The 15,717-nt window shown below is 53.4% G+C and overlaps 1 protein-coding gene across 2 annotated transcripts in view; it reads right to left on the bottom strand.

Annotated features, from left to right (window-relative positions):
- Window positions 1–12,457, bottom strand: part of GAD1 (glutamate decarboxylase 1) — a 29,233-nt gene extending 16,776 nt beyond the window's left edge. Inside the window, exons 1-6 of one of the 2 annotated variants that reach the window (XM_068685655.1) lie at window positions 11,963–12,457; window positions 10,550–10,699; window positions 9,129–9,191; window positions 4,808–4,966; window positions 3,898–4,140; window positions 2,958–3,048 (exon numbers count right to left, since the gene is read on the bottom strand). In XM_068685655.1, coding sequence (XP_068541756.1) covers window positions 2,958–3,048; window positions 3,898–4,140; window positions 4,808–4,966; window positions 9,129–9,191; window positions 10,550–10,619 — 626 coding nt within the window. In that variant the 5' untranslated portion in view covers window positions 10,620–10,699; window positions 11,963–12,457. Of the gene's footprint in view, window positions 1–2,957; window positions 3,049–3,897; window positions 4,141–4,807; window positions 4,967–9,128; window positions 9,192–10,549; window positions 10,700–11,962 lie in introns of those variants that run through there. The other variant, XR_011097583.1, reaches the window with a different exon arrangement.
- Window positions 12,458–15,717: the final 3,260 nt, after the last annotated feature.

The following is a 15,717-nucleotide window of genomic DNA, read 5'->3' as shown; positions in this document are numbered from 1 at the left end:
TGGATGATTATAAATGACAAGACCACAGTAGTTATATTAGAAGATGGCTAAGATTCTGAAAATAGTAACTTGCTCAAGGTCAGTCCAACTTGTTTTAAATTTCAAGGATTTTGAAAATTTTGCTAAAATGCAGAAAATGTGTTTGGCCCATAAGGAACTGTCCTACTTTAGAGCCATTCTCCCGACAAAAAATCCTGACTAGATTTTTTTCCATACAGTTACGACCTGTACAGGTATTTCTATGAATTAACTAAAACGGTCATGAATCTCAGGTTTTCTCTAAAAGAATAAAATAATGGTTTTATCTTGGTAGTGGGTAGCACTGGCTTAATTCTGCCCTCACGTAAAGGCAGAAGCATTTTTATTAGGACAAACCATTCTTTCCCTGTTCTCATTTGCCAATATTAAAAAAAATACAAACATTCTGAGATCAAACATAAAGCATTTTAGATTATATATGTTAATTTTTCATAATTATGCATATGCATATTTATGTACAAATGCATAAACCCAATACTATCAACACAGTTCTCTCATCTCGGCTAACAGCGGGCATAAAATGAACTTTCAGACAGCATCATTGCTCTCTAACCTCAGCTGGCTGCCGTGTGGTGAGTGAGCTCCCCATACTACCGATCCCTAGAGCTGAGTGAGTAATAGCAGCTCCTGAAAATTCCACCCAGAAAGCCTTAAGCTCAGTGATGGAGCTATGAATAGCATGTTGATACATTATTTCCAAGTCAACATGGGAAGTTTATTATGTTTAATTTAATATAGCATCTTCACAGTGACATTTAAGGAACACTTCCTAATGACAATATAACTTTTTTTAGAAAATACAGATGTTTTCTCAAAATCCATTTGAGAAAGGAAATAAGTATTCTTCTAACTGTACACTAAGCATATATTTTAAGTAGTGTTTATAGGGGGAAAAGAAACATGGGAAATCGAAGACATACCCTACCACAATCCAGTGCTACTGTCATGTTACATGGTTGCGTAACTTAAATAGGTTAGAACAGTTTCCAGATAAAGGTCAGAACCTGCTCTTCCATGCCAGAACACCGCTCAGAACAAGTCATATGTTCCCCAGAGCTCGAAGAGTCAGTATGGCTATCGTTAATAACTTTGTCAGTTCTTTAAATTGTATTTTACAAACATCTTGCTTCAACTATACTTGCAATTACTGTTACTTTTAAAGCAAATCATGTTGACCTTGGTTTGCTGAAAAAAGAGCAACATACCATTTTGCATTTGATAAACATCAAACAGATTCAATTTTAACACTTGCAGAAAAGTGTTTTCAAGGTAGCTTCACGTTTAAAGTACAAATGGATCAGAAACTAGCTTTACAGAACTAGCTATTTAAAAATATAACTTTAAAACCAAAATAAGAAAGACAAAAGCAACTTCATAAAAGAGTTACTCTTACAGAACTAAGTGTGATGTTTTTAATAATGATGGTAACATTTCAGAAGATTATCAAAGTCTACCACATAGCTGAATTCTGATTTGCCATATTATTCTTGTGCAATTTCATTGATTACAAAAGGATAGCTAAGCTAACTAAGTCAGTCAAAGGAAATGAAGCCTGCAAAAAAGTGACACTCTTTAAAGTATGTTTTTGTCACAGAGGAACAACATTTAATCAAGATTTTATTTTATAAATGTAATCAGAATTGTTTTAGCTTTTATTTATGGTCCTAGGAAAGAAAAAAAAGTACCCTGCACTACCAGTTTTACAATTAAAATATATGTTGCTGTTTGTTTGTTGTGGTTTGTTTGTCTGTTTGTTTGTTTTTTTCTTCTAGTCAGCTTTTAGATCTGAATCTCTTACAGCAATTTTTAGCAAACAAAACTAATTGGAAAGATGATAATTGTAAAGAGCGGGTTGGTTTTGGCTGGAGCACCTTATGCAATTTTCTTTACTGCTAATGTCACAAAACAGGCACAGCTCCTAATCTACACAGAGCTGCTAGTGATCAGCTATACTTAATGAACCATTTATTCATGGATGGACCAGGGAAAACTGTTCATTTTCAGATCTGCAGATACATTTCCTGTGTTCTGCCAATTAGCAACAAACTAGCCAGACTAGAGGTAGCTTTACAGTTAAAACACATCCAATACAGGGCTAAAACAGAAGGCAGTCAGTTACCTGCCAAATATTTAGAGACCCGGCACATTTTGGAACATATGCAAATCAATACACAAATAAAAAGCATGAAAGTTTTCTTCACAAATGACACTTAGTTGCAAAAAAATCAGCATAACATCTTTCACTTACTTTTCTGAAGCATGCATTACTTTTGATGTAAAAAAAAAAGGAAGTTTTCTCGTTCTAGAAGTAATTTTTTACTTTTTCTGACTTTATTTTTTTATAAACTACTTTAACAAACCTTAGAGTGGGTAATTCCTTCATTACCATTAAACTAATTTCCAGTATTACATTTTTAACTCTTTTGAAGCCACCCAGAAGTAACTTCTTTACCAGCACGTGCACAGGAAAAGGTGGTGGTCCACGCCTTATCTCTGATGCCAAGAAGGAAAAAATGCAGTAGTTTTGCTTATGTTGTATTCTACTGTTACTAAATGCAGAATTACTCAGTCTATAGACAAATCTTTTTAAAAAAATGTATGGAAAAGATAAAGACTAGTCCAAGAGAAGATAAATCCTTTCTATTAGAATCTGAATATTAATAGCATATTAGAATCAGCATATTTTATTCACCACGTGCTCGGATATTTGCATTGTATTTATAAGAAATATTAAACTGTTCAGCTTCACGTAACTATTTGTTCTGCATTACTGTCACGGGTGACACTTTTATTGAAGATCCAGCAATCAGCATTTAAAGCTGATAACTACAGATCTATCACGATGCATGTCTATCGTGACAGATGACAACCCCTGTAACCACAGCACGAGGCACAGAAGCTGGCAAGACACCGCTTACATGTTTGTGTTAGCAGTCGATGTCAGCCACTCCCCAGCCAAGCCAATGATGTCCAGCCCTGTGGAGAGCTGATTGAAAAAGCGCGGATGACCTGAAAGACAATTGAGAGCGGCTCAGCACGACCCCACGGCTGTCCCCAAAAGCTCCCCTTCCAACCCAGCAGCGCCCCTCGGCTCGGGGGGCGAGGAGGCCCAGACTTCGCCCACGGCCTCGCTGCGGCTGGGGCCCTGCCGGCCCGTCAGCTCAGCCGCCATTTCGCCGCCCTCACGGAGCGGGCCGGGCTGCGGCCCCGCTGCCGGCAGGGCGAGCTTCGCCCGCCTGGCCTCAGCAGGCAAATGCGCGTCCCATCGCCACGGACACGGAGTCCAAACGCCGCCAGGCGCCGTCGATTATATCGGCCCCCCCGCACACCCCGCAACGAGCTCCCTCTGGCAGCCCTCCCGCCATGGCGGCCCCACACGGCGGTGAGGGGCTGCTGCCGCCGAAGCCCCTCACTGAGCCCGACATGAAGCGGCCCCGGCCCTGAGGAACGGGCTGCAGCTCCGCGATAAGGACGCGGCTGTAGGCGGCCATCGGCGGCTGGTTGGGAAGGGCCTGGAGAGGCGGGGCCCCGGGGTAGTGGGCTGAAATCCACAGGGTTCCTTTATTGATGATTCCTAGGATTTCAGTCTCTTTTTCATTAAACGTCTGGCGAACATAAAGAAGAAAAACTGCAAATTCGGCGTCATTTATGCCCTCATTTACCTAATGATATTGCTCCCCGGAGATACAGACAGCTCGCATTTCATCAAGTGAAAAAGATTACGTCTTAAAAACTTGTTTCTGGGCTCTGCAAACAGCACCGAGCCCTGCCGCCGGGGCCGGGCGGCGCACGGCTGGAGCCGAGCTCCCGGGGCCCGCTCCTCACCCAGAGGCTCCCCGGAGCCGTGCGAGCACCTACCTGTCCTCACCCCGTACTTGAGCGTGTCCCTGCAGTCCACCAGGATCTGCTCCAGGGACTCGGGGTTGTCCGAGAGCTCCAGGTTGAAGCCCTCCATGCCCTCCAGGAGCTGGTGCGGGTGGTGGAAGTCCAGCACTTTGGTGGACCTGTCAAACGTCTTCCTCACGTAGTTGAGGAGGATGTCCACGACCTCCAGCAGGAACTGCATGGTCTGCTCCTCGCCGTTCTTGGCGGGCAGCAAATCTGCGGGGCAAACCAGCCGTCAGCGCCTGCTTTGGGAGCGACAGGCGGAGGTGAAGCAGCCCCGGCCGCCCGCAGCCCTCCCGGCACCTGGACTCAGCCTGGCCAGGGAGGGACGGGGCACGGCGAAACCGGCCGCTGCCCCGGGGCCCCTCGCCCGGTGGGGAAGGGCGAACCCGGTCACCTGCGGGAACGGCGGGGCCCTCAGCCCCGGGAGCCAAAAGCCCCGCAGCTGCCCTTCACCTGGCCCGCTTCCTCCCCCGAAAAAAATAATAATAATAAAAAAAAAAGAAAATAAAGAAAGAAAATAAAAGATTGATTTCTCTTCCCCACCCTCCCCGTAGCTAGCAATCACAGACCGTTTCATTGCTGATCTATTGAGGAGGAAATAAAATACGAAATTGCTCTCCTCCTGGGAGCTGGCTCTGGGGTGACCCCGGAGGAACAGCTGGAGCTGAGCTGCGGATCAGCCCAAGGAACATAAACGTGCATTTCAGGAAACTTTTAAACATCGCCAGTGCGGCCCTCAGCAAACACACTCACAGCTCCCCTCAAAAGCAGCCAAGCAAAAGCACGGTCTGAAGGCGGCTGCACTTGCAGGGGAGGCGAGGGCAGACTGCTAGGGGACGTGACCGGGCTGGAGCACGCAGAAGCTGCAAAGAGCGTTTACCTCTGGCATACAAATTGGAGAAGTCTGTCTCGGTGCGCCGGAACCTGGACTCTTTCTCGCTGTTCTCACAGGCCAGCAGGCTCTTGGAGGACCGCCTTTCCTTCAGGGAGCTCACGATCCGGCCCTTGTCTTCCAGACTGTTGGTCCTTTGCAGGAACCCTACATTGTTATTGCAAGGTGCACAGGTCAGAGTTTTCTCACTTCCCAACATGTTTAGAAATATCTAAAGCAGCTCTCTAGACACCAGTTCGAAGCTGTGTTCGCTCTGGATCTGACTAATGAGGTCAGGAATAAGAGTATTTATGGGGTTTATTTGCCTCCAGGAGGGAGAGCTCAAAACGCCATCAACTGCAAAAACCCAGCCATGCAAAAAACAAATTTTTGTCATTTAGTGCAGCGGTACATTCTTATTAAGTCGATCAGACAGATTCCACTTCAGTAGCCAGCCACTGGAAGAGAGTTCAGGATGAGTCAATGCTATTTCAGCCTGCAGGCGAAGTTTATGGACCCAGCAGACAGGGGCAATGATGTATGATTAAAATCAGGGCCACTTTTGCTTCTCCTCGCGGTGCTCTCACGCACAAAAGACACGAGAGCGAGCAGCCGTCCTGGAGCATTCCCCTCCAGGGCTTAGGGACACGGGTAGCACTCACCAAGCCCCCTCCCCGGTGCCAGTGGGAATGATGTCCGCACCGGCACGTGTCCACACCATGAGGATTTTCCGCCCGAGAAAGCGCTTCAACACCGACCCCGATCCTCCCCGGGGTCCCTGCTCTCTCCGGACACGCAGTTCGGGCGCCCGGGGCCGCCGCCACCGGCCGGCGTGACAGCGGGGATGGAGCCACCGGCCCGGGAGCCACGCAGGGCCAGCCGGCTGCAACCGGGCGGAGCTGTGCCACCGGCTTCTCGGGATCTGTCCCGCGAAATCCATGCCCGCTAAAACGGGCACCGTGCCGGCTTCTCCCTCAGCAGCGAAGGCAGCGGCTTTGGGACCTCCCCGGCTGCGCCGAGCGCGCCCAGGTTGGGGGCAGGCGGTGACACCACACCGCTCGGAGGGGCACCGCGCTCCCCGGAGGTTTGCTCGATCTGTTTCGCTTCGAACGAGTAGTGCCTGAAACCAGGTCTCTTCGCGGCTGGGGACGCCCGCCAGAGAGGAAGACGTTGGAGCGAGGACAGCCAGGGCTGGCACTTCGCCCTTCCGCGTCCCCCGACGCCGCTCCTCGCCGGCCGCATGCCCCGGGCTCCTTGCAGCCCCGATGGCTCCCCCGGCCCGGCCGGGCCCCCTCAGCGCGGTGCGGGGACAAAGGAGCGCCCCGAGCCGCTAGGCCGGCCCGACAGGCTCGGGGCAGCCCCCGAGAAGGGAGCCCCGGAGCGCAGCCCCCTCTCGTGGCTGTGTCCGGCGCACTTTTGTCGTTTTGTCTCTTCATATTCATGCTTCGCTCATCAGCTTCCTTCTACGATGCTTTGAGGGACAAAGCTTATGTGAGACAAGCTACTTCAGAGAATCTCTCTTCTTGCAGAAATTAGGAGTCCGCGACCGAGGAGCTTTATTCGTGTGCAGTTTTGTTACTGCTTTCAACTGCCCCTGCAGCGGACCGCGGGCTCCTGCACCTGCAAGTGGTGTTCGCCTGCTCAACGGGCGGCGCAGCTGACACCGAATTAGGTGCGATCTGGACTGGACTGAATTGCGGAGCGACCACCTGCACCCCAGGTCCCGCGGCTTCGTTGTGCTTAGTTTGGCCACTCTTCTTTCCGCAGGGCTCCAGGCGGCGACGCTCGGCGGCAGAGCAGCGACGGGAGCGAGGTGCTCGGCAGGCCCCGCAGAGGTCGGGGCGGGCGGCAGGGGCAGCTCCGCAGGGGCCGCTCGGAGGACGGAGGTGCCAAAAGAGGTGCCATCCGTACCCAGCGCGAAAAGAAACGAACAAACCAAAAAAGAGACCGCTGTAGAAGAGACCCAGCAGGCAGCAGCGCACGCCGTACGGCAGGGTTGCCTCTCCCGCAGCAAGGGGGAGCGCGGCGCTCCCCAGCTGCATGCCGCAGGTGCCCCGCTGGGAGGTATTTGCATGGACGAGCATCAAGAGGGATCGAGTTTTTGAAGGCAGGGACCGACCCGGCGAAGGAGCCCCTCGATCCCCGTAGTGCCTACAATTCCTGCGTGGTTTCACAGAGAGGCTGGGCAGGAGGCAGCGTGCGAGGGGCTCGGCGGCGATCCCACGGGCTGTGGCTACGGGCTGAGCCTCCACCACACGGGGCTGCTGCTGAAAGCCCACCTGCCTGCGGGGGAGCCGCGGCGGGCTGCCGAGAACTCAGCCGTTCGCCTTATCCGGAGCAGTTCTGCCACGTCGAGTGCCTCCACCGACGGCAGCAGGCGGTAGCGGAATCAGTGCCAGCGGCGGTGTTAGTGGCCGGGGTGGGAGAGAGAGGTGCAGCCGGCAGCTCCGGGCACGGGGGGCAATCTTCCCGTGCTTTGCACGCTGAGATACTCCGAGACCTCTTCAAAACGTGTTATCTTTTCGAAGCTGATGCGTGCGGTGACGGGGCTGGGGGTGTGGCAGCCGCAGGGCTCTTTTCAGGCGGTGGCTTTCAAACAGAAAGGAACGGAGTTCGTCCTTAAATCGGTCAGTGGTTTGAAAAGAAATGACACATAAATCTCGGGTGCGTAATTACTGAAAATGTCAAATACAATATAGGAAACGGGTGGAAGGACAGACCCATTGTTCAAGACCTGCGCTCTCTTTGAGCTGAACCCTTATTTCAAGTTCGCGTTGAAAATGAATCGATTTCGGTGTGATACACAGAAAGAACAAATCTTAGTTTTCTACAGCTTTGTAGCGGCACAATGCTTAGGGTCCAGAATAATGTCTTGTGAAAGGTAAGGACAAGGCGATAATCAGCTCTAATAGTCGAACGTTAGCTGGTTTAGCACGCGTAATTAGGATATTTGGCATCCTCAATGCTTCACTCCGTATATTTACCAAAGGCAGCCTTCCCTTTCTGTTCCGTGAAGGTGTTAGATCCCAGTGTGAGGGCTCATATCAGTCGTGATCGAACTCGATGATTCCGAACCACCGTTATTAGCCACGGTATGTTTTCCGTGTCAAACAGAAAAAAAAAAAAAAAGCCAGAAAAGGCAAGCTAAAAACGAGCAAAATAAAAACAAAACCACAACATCATCCTTGCTTGCTTTGATTTCCCTTCACAAAGGCACTGCTACACTCTCTTTCGCCGCTCTCAAATCCAAAATGGTGGGATATTTCATTTTCAGTGTGTTTGATCTGACGCCTAAATTGAGGGAAGCTGCGATGTCCCCCTGTAACCCCGGTAGTCTAGCAACATGGAACGAGCCTAACGGTGCGTTACTTTATCAGTTCTGCTTGCCGGGCTAAATTAAAATGATGATGAAAAAGCCCATCGCTCCAGCCACTGAAGGGACTGGTAGGGAAACGGTCCATTACACGCGGATCAGGGGCTATTTATAGAACTAAGCGACTACTCGTTAATGCCGCCTGCGGGTTCCAACGAGATCTCTAATAGATACTGGGTTAAACACTTGCACCCTGATTCGTTTTCTGTCCAAACTTCCGCGTAGCAAAACGTTTAGCTTCGACTCGGAAGAGTAGGGCAAGGGGCTCAGACATGTCTTGGCTTTGAAAAAAAGCCCATTTCTCCCAGGAAATAATCCCCCGCCCCCTCCCAAAAGAGGCAGCTGGGGGAAATCGGAAATAATTTCTATTCATAAGGGGCACAGGCTAAGCTGAACGATTCTCGTCATCAGCAAATGAAAATTTGACTGTTTGTTCACGAAAACGAAGGCGCTACTGAGAAATCTGGAGAAGGAAGACAGCTTGTTATCTGCAAATGAATCTCTTGCTATAACGTTGTGATCTGATTGTGCATTTGTTTCCCTTCCTGCATCTCATGTGCCTGCGCGCTGACTGGCTGCCAGCACTATCTTACCAGCGCAGCAAGCTGACGAATTGCTCTTTAATAAGGCTCTCGTTAATCTTTTTCCCCCAGGAGATCCGTATTTTCTACTCCGATAAGGCTGAAAAATTTCAGGCGGCGAGGCGGCCAAACCCCCGTGGGTTCCCCCCGCCGGCCGCCCGGCGCTCCCCCCGCGCCTTCGCACCCCCAGCAATCGCAGGAGGGGCGGCGGAAAATGCCGGGGCCGAAGCAAACGCACGGGAGGGCGGCGGAACCGGGGCGCGGAGGGGAGCGGAGCGGAGGGGAGGGGAGGGAAGGGGAGGCTCCGTGCCCGACAGGGGGAGCCCGAGGCCGCCGCCCGGGGCGGGGTCGGGGTCGGGAGGTCGGGCGGACTTACCGCATATCTTCAGCCCGATCTTCCTGGTGCACCCGTGCGCCACGCCACACCACGAGTCGTAGGCTGTAAGAGAGGGCAGAGGAGTTCCCTGAGGCGGCGAGACCCCGGCGGCACCAGCCGGGGCAGCCCGGCCCCTGCGCTTCTCCCGCGACCCCCTCGGGGGGCGCCCTGTGCCCGGCCCGGCCCGGCCCGACGGGGCGCCGGGGGAGCGCTGCCGGGAGCGGGGCGTCCCGGAACGCGTTGGCGGGGCTCCAGGGAAGCGGCGGCTTAAAATAAAGTGGCGTGAAATGGGGTCACAGCCGAGTTCAGGAATTAATTGGGTGAAAAATAGTATTTGACTGGATGATGGGACGTGCCTCACTGAGCCCCGGCCGGACTGACGGGCCGCGGGCAGCCGTGATGGGAGACGCTGCCGGCCCCCCAGCCCCGGGGGCACGGCACCGGGGGGCCGCCCCCTCCCTGCAGGTGGCACGGCGGCGGTGGCGGCGCCGGGGGGAGTGGTGGGTCCTGGGGAGGGAGGGCGACGGGCTGGGGCTGGGCTCACCTGGGCGGGGGAGCGGCGGCCGGGGGCCCGGGGAGCCTCGGCCGTGAGGGGGCGGCTCAGCCCCCAGCCCGGCGCTGTGCCCGTCCCCCCGGCGGGGAGAAAGCCCAGCTCTTCCCCGGCCGCAGGGAGATGGCAGCGGAGTTGTGCCTGGCAGCCCTTTCGGGGTAAAAGCTATTCCCCGCCTTGCCTGACAACCTTTCGTCTCTTACTGTTGCCCCCGCTTTGTCTCGCGTGCTTTATAGCACGGAGCCTCCCCATTTATTTTTTTATTTTTGGTAGGCGACAGCCGGAATTGCCCGGCAGGGCTGTAAACTGATTCTCTATCCACCTGCAGCAGCCTCTGCTTCCCACTCACACCTCAATAACTCAAGGCGAATTCAGAGCAATTAGGAACACAAGGCTTTGAAAAGCTACAATTAGCATCCAAATTTCGCTTGATTACAGGCTTCAGCGTGGGCTGAAAGGAAGCTGTAGCATTAGCATTTATAAAACGTAAGGGAGGGGGAAGAGCCCGCTTCGAGCCATTGGTGTAACTTCGCCCTTTATCTGATTCATTTTCCCCGCTCCCTTTACAACATCCCGATTTTTTTTTTTTTTTTGACAATTCAGTTTATTGTCTAAATCCGTCAAATGCGGCTGGAAGAGAAAGGCAGCGCTGGCTGCTGCGGTGGGCTCTCCCTCCCGGCGTCTTCCCCGCACGGCCCCCTCCCGCTGCCACCCGCGGCTGCTTTCTTTGTGTGGAGCACTTTCCGCACCTCGCTCAGCGGCGCAGAACGGGGCTTCACAGATTCACCGTTTCGTTTCGAATCTGGTCTTCCCGAGCCTAGGTGGAGGAAGCCTCCAAAATGCTTTAAACGAGGAAAAGATTAAAACCTACTTGTGGGTCGTAAATTAGTCGGGGTGGGGTCCGGAGCGTCGTTGGAGGACGAGGGAGCAGAGGAAGCCATCCTTTCAGAAAAGCCCCGATCCCTGGAGCTCGGGTTTCCTTCGCTATTCCTCCGAGCGCGGGTGGGCAGCAAGGAATTTACTGGAAGGAAGAAAAGGCGCTTTTAGTAGCCTGCTCTCCTGGAGGACCGCGCCGGAGTCCTGTGGATGCCGGCAGACAGGAGGCTGCAGCCTCCGCCGGGCAGCGCAGGTCCCGGGCAGGCGGCGGGACGGGCTGCCGGGGGCAGGAGGGGTTCCCCGGGGGCAGGAGGGGCAGCAGGGAGCTCAGCCGACCGCTGCGGGGCCGAGGCGCTAAGCGTCGCGCCGGGAAAATGCCTCGACAGGCTGAAGAACAAACCCGTCCCTTCGCTGAATGCCGAGGCGCTGCCCCCCTTGCCTGAATGACGGATTTAGCAGACCATGAAGTCTATCGCAATTATATCGGTGGCCGCTGAGCAGGGCGATTATGTGCCTCGCGTCAAATGCAAGCCAACGTGCAGTGCGGGCTTCGAAATTCCCAGCCCAGATGCCCTCCGGTCCCACACGGAGCCCGTTTCTGTGCGTTTCCAGCCCATCCCCGAAACGCACGGCAGGCTCAGCGCTCGGAGCAGACCCACAGAGCCCCCCCGCCAAAACAAAGGTGCATTTCTCCCGAGTCCGGCGGCACGCGTCACGCACACATGTGTCGGCACACGCGTGTTTCAGCAAATCAGGGGCAGGACGTGCTCCAGAGCAAGCCGGCGCTCTCCGGAGCGAGCCCTGGCGCTAAGGGCGCCGACGGCGGGGGGCGGCGGGGCCGGGGGAGGCGCGGCACCGGCACCGGCCCCCGGTCCCCGGCCCCCGCGGGCGGGCACGGCACCTCCATCACCCGCTCACCGGCGGGGCAGTGCCGGGCTCGTCCCCTCGTCCCCATGGCTACCTGCGATTTATTTCGTTCCCCTTGTCAAGAAAATGAAGGTCGCGGCAACGAACGAGCGCTTTCTTTGTTAGCTGCTTTCGCACGTCGGTAGCTAGCGATTCGTTTCCATTGTTGGGCGCCTTCACGCCCGCGTGTAAACGCAACGGATCGATGGTTTCAATGGTAAACAAGTATTTCGCTTTTTTTTTTTCGGATGAAAAAGAAAACAACCATAAAGCAGAAGAGATTCGCTAGACAATGCCTGGGAGCGAAGTAACAGGTTAACGCAATGTCTAAGACGCTGGCTGTCTCAAAACACCCGTTATCCCTCTATAGGTACGACAGCGACCAAAACCGATTTTAGGAAAAAAAAAAAAAAAAAAAAAAAAAGGAAAAATTGTAAAAAAGCTCCAGATCCTGAAAGACTCTCCCGAAGGTTTGGAAAATGGGGTGCGCATCAAGACTTACCGAGGGGGCGAGCGGAGCGCTCTGGCTGCCGGCGTCCAAGCAGGCAGGGCGACTCCAGCCTGGGAGCGACTCGCCGCTTATAAACTCCGCCAGAAACGACGTCGGAATACCAATCGCGCCGCGGAATTTAATGCGAGATGACCTTTTTTTCCAGAAGTGCTCGGATTTGCTTTTTTAAAAGCGTGAATCGCCGCTTGATCTGCTTCGACGCAGGCATGAGTCACAGGGCTGCCGCCACCCACCCCCTCCGCGCCGTGCCGAGCCGTGCCGTGCCGTGCACGGGGCTGGGAGCGGCGGGCCGGGGCGGGGACTGGAGGGGCGGCCCCCGGCCCGGCTGCTGCCGCCGCCCGCTTCGCCCCGCGGCTCCGGAGCTGCCCTCGGCCTTCGACCCCACGCGGGGTTTGTGCCTCGGGCAGGCGGCAGCGGCGGCTTTCCCTCGATAGCACCGCCTCGCCCCGAGGCCACCTGCGCGAAGGCAGAGGCGACCCGGCTGAGCTCCCGGGGGGGCCGTGCCGAGCGCAGCCCCGCGCCCCCCGCCCCGCTCCGCCGTCCCCAGCGGCGGCAGCGCCCTCGGCGCGGGTCCCCGCCAGAGGGTGGCAGAGGCCCAGGCACCGCCGCTCCCTCGTCTTCCCGGCCGCAGGGGAACACCTGGATCTCTGTGACCTCCCCTCGGCGTTGCCGCTACCTTACGGCTTTATACCCCAGCCCCTTTTGCTAAAACGCGACTCGTTCAGGCAGCATTCCTCTGGCAGCCCGGCCCCCGGGTTTAGGTGCCTAAATCCAGCCTGTGCCACGGAGAGGGACGTTGGGGGGAGAGCAGCCCGATGGGGTCCTTCAGCCCGTGCTGGGGGTGCTGGACGAGCAGCAGGGACGTGTCCTTCTTGAAGGACTCGAGGGGAAAACTTCAAGGTCTTTTTGGAAAGGAGCCCGACCGACTGAGGGCGTGAAGTAGGCGAGACGACTGCTTCGCCGAGCAGCCCCACTGTCTAGGAACTGGACACGGAGCAAAAGCACTGGGAGCACGAAAGGCAGCTTGAAAACACGGCTGTAAAGTTCGCCGGCCCTAGCTGCCATGTCCTGCTGCCATCTGTGCCAGGCATTCGTTTTCAAAGGTTTCATCGTTTTCAACCAATCTGGCAAAACGTTCGCTCTGCGCGGAGCAGAAGAAACGAGAACGCAATTGTGGCAAATCGGCTTTGTAAGTGACCACAGCCATGGCTAGGAAGCGCGGCCGGATCGCCGTGCAAACAGCCACCGGCAGCTCACGGAAGCCCTCCGGAGCCACGGCTCACGGCGCCCCGCCGGCTCCCCCCGCCCCGCGGAGCGCCCGCCCCGCGCACATCCGCGGCCCGGGGCAGCCGCCGGTGCCCGCAGCTCCCGCGGGGCCGCTGGGCTCAGCACCACGGACAGCGGGCGGCGCCGCACGGCACGGCCCGGCCCGGCCCGGGAGAGCTGAGGCAGAGCTGCGGCAGGCGAGGCGGCCGCCCCCGCTAGGTGGTGCTGCTCCTCAAGGCAGCCCCGCCGCACGGCCGCTTCCCCGGGCGGCAGCGGCGGGCAGGCGGCAGCCCACGCCTCCCGCGGAGCAGGGAAGCGCTCGGTCCTTCCCCCAAACCCCGCCTCGGCAGCGGCCCGGCCGCGGAGCCCGGAGCCTTCGCTCAGCCCGGCCCCGCCGCTGCCTTCCCGAGGCTGCCGTCCCAGGGCCCCCGCGGGCCGGCTCCCGGAGGGCTCCCCGCCTGCCCTGCGCGGGTGAGAGCCCCGGGGGCTCGGGGCTGTGAACCCAGCCAGCCACCGAGGTTGGGGAAGGCGCAGGGAAGCCCCGACCCGAACCATCAGCAGCGTGCAAGTGGCTGAAGGCTGCTGCCAGCGCCCCGCTCAGATCACACTCAACCAACCAGACCGCTTCCAGCTCCCTACCCGGCCGTGCCACAACACGGGGGCTGAGTACCCTGCGGGGGCACAGGAGCAGAAGTGATGCAGGTCTCCAGCGACAGAGACCAGTCACTGATTATACAATGCTTATAAATGTGGGTATGCTTACAAAGCTGAGTACCGAGCAGGGGAATAACCGTTGTTATTACAGCCTGTGGGCTTGAAGAGGCATTGTGCTAGGAGCTGCACACACCATTCCATAGTGTAGCACGTATTTCGAGATAGGAAAGCCTCCTGCCTACAGTGTGAGGTGTTCTCAGTGTAACTACATGCCAATGGAAAAGCAAATAGCGGAAAGGCAGTGTGCCATGTTTTTTTTTTTTTTTTTTTTTTTTTTTCCTCCTTCATATTCAGAACTACATTCCTATTATATATGAATTTATGTGAAGGGAGGAGAGTAAATTGGCTTTTTGGCAATCATTGTGATTGTTGGTTTTCCTCCATGAACATTCTCTTTCTGTTGCCTTTTGATATTTTGTTTGGATTGTGACTATGTTAGCTTGTAGGGACCAGGCATGCTCCTTTCTTAAAACTGTATACAACAGAATGCAACTGAATATCTGTGATGTTTCTGATTTTTTTTTTTTTAACCACACATTTATAATAATGTATAATCAAGGCCGTTATTACAAAACATTAATTAATTAATTAAAAGGTATCTTTTTCCTTTCCCCACCATTTCTGGTAAACAGTCGCATCTCATTTACCTGTATCTTTGATAAACTGGAATAATTTAAATAGCAAATTTCCTTAAATCTTAACAAAAGAAAAATTGGAAAACTAAGTATTTCAGAATTTTCCTGGCCTGCACCTGCACTGCTAAAAATACAGATACAAATTATTGCATGTCTGTAGCCAAAGAGTGAACATGCCAAGGAAATTTAACAAACTATTGGTCTAATTACTTGTCCCTAGCCAAAGAATTCTACAAATGGAAATCAGGTGAAGAACTCTATTCTAAAGATAACTTCTGCTATCTGGTTTATGGCACCTGATAAAAATTCACTGAAGTTAAGAGAGAGGTTTGCTTTGGGTTTTGAGATCGATCAGATGCTGATGTATCCAACTGTCCCAAATGTAAGGATCATGTCCATCACCCAAATTTCAAAGACAGCTCAAGATGAGCTGCCAGCTAGAACACTCAGCACTGCTGTGATGAAGGGCACTTGGTGAAATCTAATCTGAAGCACATTGTTTTACATACTTTGTGGCTTCTTGCTGCAGGATGTCCCCTTCCTGATCCATGCTGGCACGTGTTGCTGTCCGTTTTGATCTGCTTCATCTGAAAAACATCCCAAAGTTTAACCCATATCCTGAACCAACAGCAGCAGCAAATCCCCACTCTCAATATCCCCAAGCAAACATAGAGGTAAAGAACATTCCTACCTCCAAACCAGAACAAAATATATAACAGAGTTTTATTTATCTGTATGGATCAAAAGAATTAAATTGTGGAACTGTGATTATAGCACAAAAAAATAGTGACAACAGTATACCCAGTAAGTCTACTCTCTATGAGATTTAGGATTTACAACTGTTTATCCTGTGTTTAAAATAAAATTTAATTCCAGTCTGTGACATTAACCCTGTAGAGACAAGACAGCTAATGCTTGGATTCTCTCCTAGCGATATGTTGTTGTAATTGTTACATGCCTCACTGAGCTGTATCTTTTTATCCCATTGGAGGGCATCAGTTTACAATTAGAACATTCAGTAATTTCAGTAATGCTGCTGCAGAAGATAATGCAGTTTGGCTCAGAATGTATTTGTAGAACTGGACTCTGGGATCTTTTAATACATAATTTATTTAAATTAAGAATATTTCA

This window comes from Anas acuta, chromosome 6 (assembly GCF_963932015.1).
Source record: "Anas acuta chromosome 6, bAnaAcu1.1, whole genome shotgun sequence".
Lineage (NCBI taxonomy): Eukaryota > Metazoa > Chordata > Aves > Anseriformes > Anatidae > Anas > Anas acuta.
The sequence above is the reverse complement of the archived record's forward strand: the minus strand, read 5'-3'. Positions and strand labels throughout refer to the sequence as shown.